General features: G+C 42.7%; 1 protein-coding gene across 1 annotated transcript; it reads right to left on the bottom strand.

Moving 5' to 3' along the window:
• Positions 1 to 344: 344 nt before the first annotated feature.
• On the bottom strand, positions 345 to 1,244 carry LOC140117012 (odorant receptor 131-2-like). The gene has a single exon (XM_072133443.1). The coding sequence runs from the start codon at positions 1,242 to 1,244 to the stop codon at positions 345 to 347; it is 900 nt and encodes a 299-aa protein (XP_071989544.1).
• Between the last annotated feature and the right edge of the window lie 2,854 nt (positions 1,245 to 4,098).

The raw sequence follows: 4,098 nt of genomic DNA, 5'->3' as shown, positions 1-4,098 counted from the left end.
TTGGCGCATCGGCGCCGGTTTTCACGTGACACAAATCAGGGGGCGGGCCGTTGGACGATCTGACAGATTCGGACAACGCACAGGATTTAACATCGCAATTGTGTCGCAAGACATGCACTCACATAAACCAGGAAGAAGAAGGTGAACTCCAGCGGATCTCAGCGAGGAAGAGACAGATGCAGGATATCGGGCACACGATGCTGGTGAATCGTGCCGGACTTCATCTTCATCGGACGGTCCGGATTGGGGATCGCGACAGGACCGGGTAAGTAAATGTTCTCCAAAGTGTACATAGCTCTCCATTTATCTATCTATAGTTGGACTATACAGTGGTTGAAACCATCCTATACAGAGAAGTTCATCCTTCTCATATGTTTCCGAAAAACTTCATCCCTTACACCATAAATTAAAGGACTGATGAACCTGGGAATGCACATGAACAATAAGAAGTTAGTTATTGGTATGAAGAAGAAATAATCCCTCAAATATATATTAGTGAATGAAGATGTGAAGGACATCATACAAAGGCCGAGCTGTAGGGCATGAAGCAGGACAGTTTTCTCTGCCTTGAATGCAGAACACCTTCCAGATCCGATCTTCCGAGCCACCATCATAACCCTGACATAGGTGTAGAAGATGACCAATCCCACCAAGGTGAAAGTGATAGTTTCATTCAAGGACCTTGACGTAACTTGGAAACTATTCCTTGCAAATGTCTGCCACGTGCATATCAAGCTGGTGGAGAAAAAATTATTTGGCATTGAGTAACACATGGCCACAAAGTCAATCAGTTGTGGAATTAGAGTCAGAATCCACATGACTCCGATAGCCAAAAGAGACTTTTGCATTGTGCAAACTTCTGCATGTCTTAGTGGATAGCAAATGGCATAGAAACGTTCCAATGACATGACGGCCAAGTTGTAGGGTGTGACCCTAAATGCACTCGCTGAAAAAGTGGCAAGGGTATAACATATGGGCACAGGGATATAAACCACATATATAACCACAAGAAAAAGGAATATTAGAACAGTTAGTAGCAATGCATCATTGATGAGCATGTGGACAAAGAGGACATAGCGAGCGTTCTCCCGGATGTGAGGACTGGTGCAGAAGACATACAAGATGATGGTCACAAAGTAAAGAAAGATACAGAAGGACAGAAGCATCACGATGAGCAAGGTGCTTCTTACGATCAGTACGATCTGACTGCTTGTCATAGTTGTGACGTCAGTGATGTTGAACATTATGAGAATAGTCCAGAAAAAGGTTGAAATCCTCGTACTGGAAGAAAAAAAAGCAGAGACCTAACCAAAAGAACAAGCAAGAGCTAAGCTATGGCTTTCATGAAATTTCAGCCTTACTATGAATTATGAGAAACCAACTTGTGGACAACCCTAATTGGAAAAAATAAAGGTTAAGCTAAATTTGATACAGTGACCAAATGGGTCATGGAGAGATCAGTCTCAACTGGCTAAGCCTTTAAGAAATTTACTCCTACCATTATCTAATGGCTATATTTAGGACTTGCTTTATGTAGTCCATACAACTGTCTCAGGTGTAATCTGAGAAGGTTCCTCTTTTATCTAAATTCTGTAGGTTTCTACATTGATTGGGCATCCTTTTATGGGGTTAAAGAAAAATTGCATCTCCAGTGTACCTTTCCTTAATTAAAGTTTTTAGTTACTCAACTTTTTTGGAAAGATTAAAGTTAATAAAAGTCAAGTTGATAAAATGGCTGCTACAATCTGTGACTTTTGGGGTGATACCGGGAGATCAGCCAACACGAAACAAGAGATTGGGGACATTACTTTAAGATGGAAATAAACATCATAACCACAACATATGGTTGACCAAAGGAAATATAAGAAAACACAAAACATTGAAGAATAAGGAAAGAAAGAATGACAGAGGGACAAAGAAAGGAATTAGGAGAAAAGAAGAGAAGGAAAGGAGGTGCGTGGGGGGAAGGGGGGTTCATCTGGGGGGGGGGGGGGTCGTAGAGGGGAGGTAGTGAAAGTTGGCATCCACCAAATCACTGACACCATTAATCCTGAACAGCATGAGAGGTATGTATGAGAGGACAAGAACATCTGTCACTGAGACCAAGTGACATTGTTTCTGGTGTGGTCTGCACGGATCGGAGCTATTAGTTCCTCCATCCCATGGGTCAGGGCTACCTTTCTTACTAACAGATTTCCATTTCCTAGGAATGATCATCTTAGCTGCCTGAAGTAGGTACCGGGTCATAAACTTCTTATATTAAGAGGATGTCATGTCAAACCTAAATAGAAGAACCCCCTCAGGAATCATAGTAACTGCAACATCATGTACCATGGACCAAATGTTACTCAGGGCACCCAGTACCTTCTGGTGAGACTCCTATAACTTGGTTCCTGATGTCTGGAGGTAATGGTGGACCATTGAGAGAGGAAGAGACATTTCATCTATTAAGCAGGAAAAATGGATTTTCCTCATTCATTCTTCCAGGCCCTACAAAAAGTGGAAGTGGACTGAGACAAGACCAGCAATTCCCAAACAAAAGCAAGCGCATGAGGAGTTAAGGCCTAAAATCGGATAGAGTGTGAGACAGGCTGTTATATTGTTTAAACGAGTAGTAGAAGTGTTTGATTTTTTTGTGGGAGTAGGATCTGCAGGTGCTTAATAACTTTGCCAGCTAACTTCTGCCCAAACCTGAGTGGTTTTGTCCAAGAACCTGAAAGGAATGGACCCCCAGACATCCCAGGGGAAGATGAAAAGAGGAGGTCCTTTTTGTGAGAAAAGGACCTTTGAGGACTATCAGGGATTGTCTCTGTTACTCTTTTCATACATAATGTATAGGCTTTGGTGGGTTAAAGGTGTCACAAGGAGTTGACAACGACCAAGTCTAAAGCATCATGGGAGGCTATCTTTGGCATAACCTTTGGGCCAATTTAACCGATGTTGCGAAAAAAAAAGTCTAGAAGATGCAAGTGGTCTGTAGCCGGTAGTAGAGGCAAATGTATGGTAATCCCATCCCACCAAGGTCTTTAGGGTGAGTTAATACATCCCTAATTGATTCTGGGGTGGCAAGGGGACTGGACAAAGGATTCAAAGCATTTCTGGACTTTCAGCCAGAAGGACAAAGGTATGAAGACTGGGATGGTTTTAAGTGTGTAGTTTTGCTAGATCCTTGGGCACCTTGACCCCAAAATACTTGATGCCTCCCGGTGGCCAGACAAAAAGGGACCAGGTCATGAGGCATAAAGGGAAGCCCAGATGGGTGCCATTATGAATAGAGAATAGTGTTGAAAGGGTGTCATAGATGTTCAGTCTAGCAGATGGATTCATGTATAAGGATAGGAATTCAGATATGAAGGTTGGACCCAAGCCAATGTGATCTATTTAAGGGAGGGCCAGCATATCCTATCAACGGTCTTTAAGGCATCCAACGAGATGATCATAATGGGAATATTGTGGGTCTGGACATGATGGATAATCTTCATGGTCTTTATGGTCAGTATAGGACAGCATCTAGTGTGGCAACAGCCAACAGCTAACTTACATTTGGTTGGGTGCATGTCGTGTAAAGATCCCAGTTATCAGAATTTTATTCATACAATAATAGAAAAAATTCCAGAAGCACTCCAGAAGTAGTTCAAACCATCAATGGTTTTACTTACCTCATTTCTTATTCATCATACATCTGATGAATAAAAAAACACTGATGTATTGAACTACTTTTTTCTACTACAGGGTCTTTAGGGTGTCCCTGCTTGACACAAATATCACTTGGTCCTAGTGAATAAGTGAAGTTAAGAGAGGTTTCAACTAGAGATGAGCGAACACTAAAATGCTCGGGTGCTCGTTATTCGAGACGAACTTTTCCCGATGCTCGAGTGCTCGTCTCGAATAACGAACCCCATTGAAGTCAATGGGAGACTCGAGCATTTTTCAAGGGGACCAAGGCTCTGCACAGGGAAGCTTGGCCAAACACCTGGGAACCTCAGAAAAGGATGGAAACACCACGGAAATGGACAGGAAACAGCAGGGGCAGCATGCATGGATGCCTCTGAGGCTGCCTAATCGCACCATTATGCCAAAATTATGGGCAACAGCATG

The sequence above is a fragment of the Engystomops pustulosus genome, chromosome 2 (genome assembly GCF_040894005.1).
Source record: "Engystomops pustulosus chromosome 2, aEngPut4.maternal, whole genome shotgun sequence".
In the NCBI taxonomy this organism is placed as follows: domain Eukaryota; kingdom Metazoa; phylum Chordata; class Amphibia; order Anura; family Leptodactylidae; genus Engystomops; species Engystomops pustulosus.
Note: the sequence above shows the minus strand (reverse complement) of the source record. Positions and strands in the feature narration are given on the sequence as shown.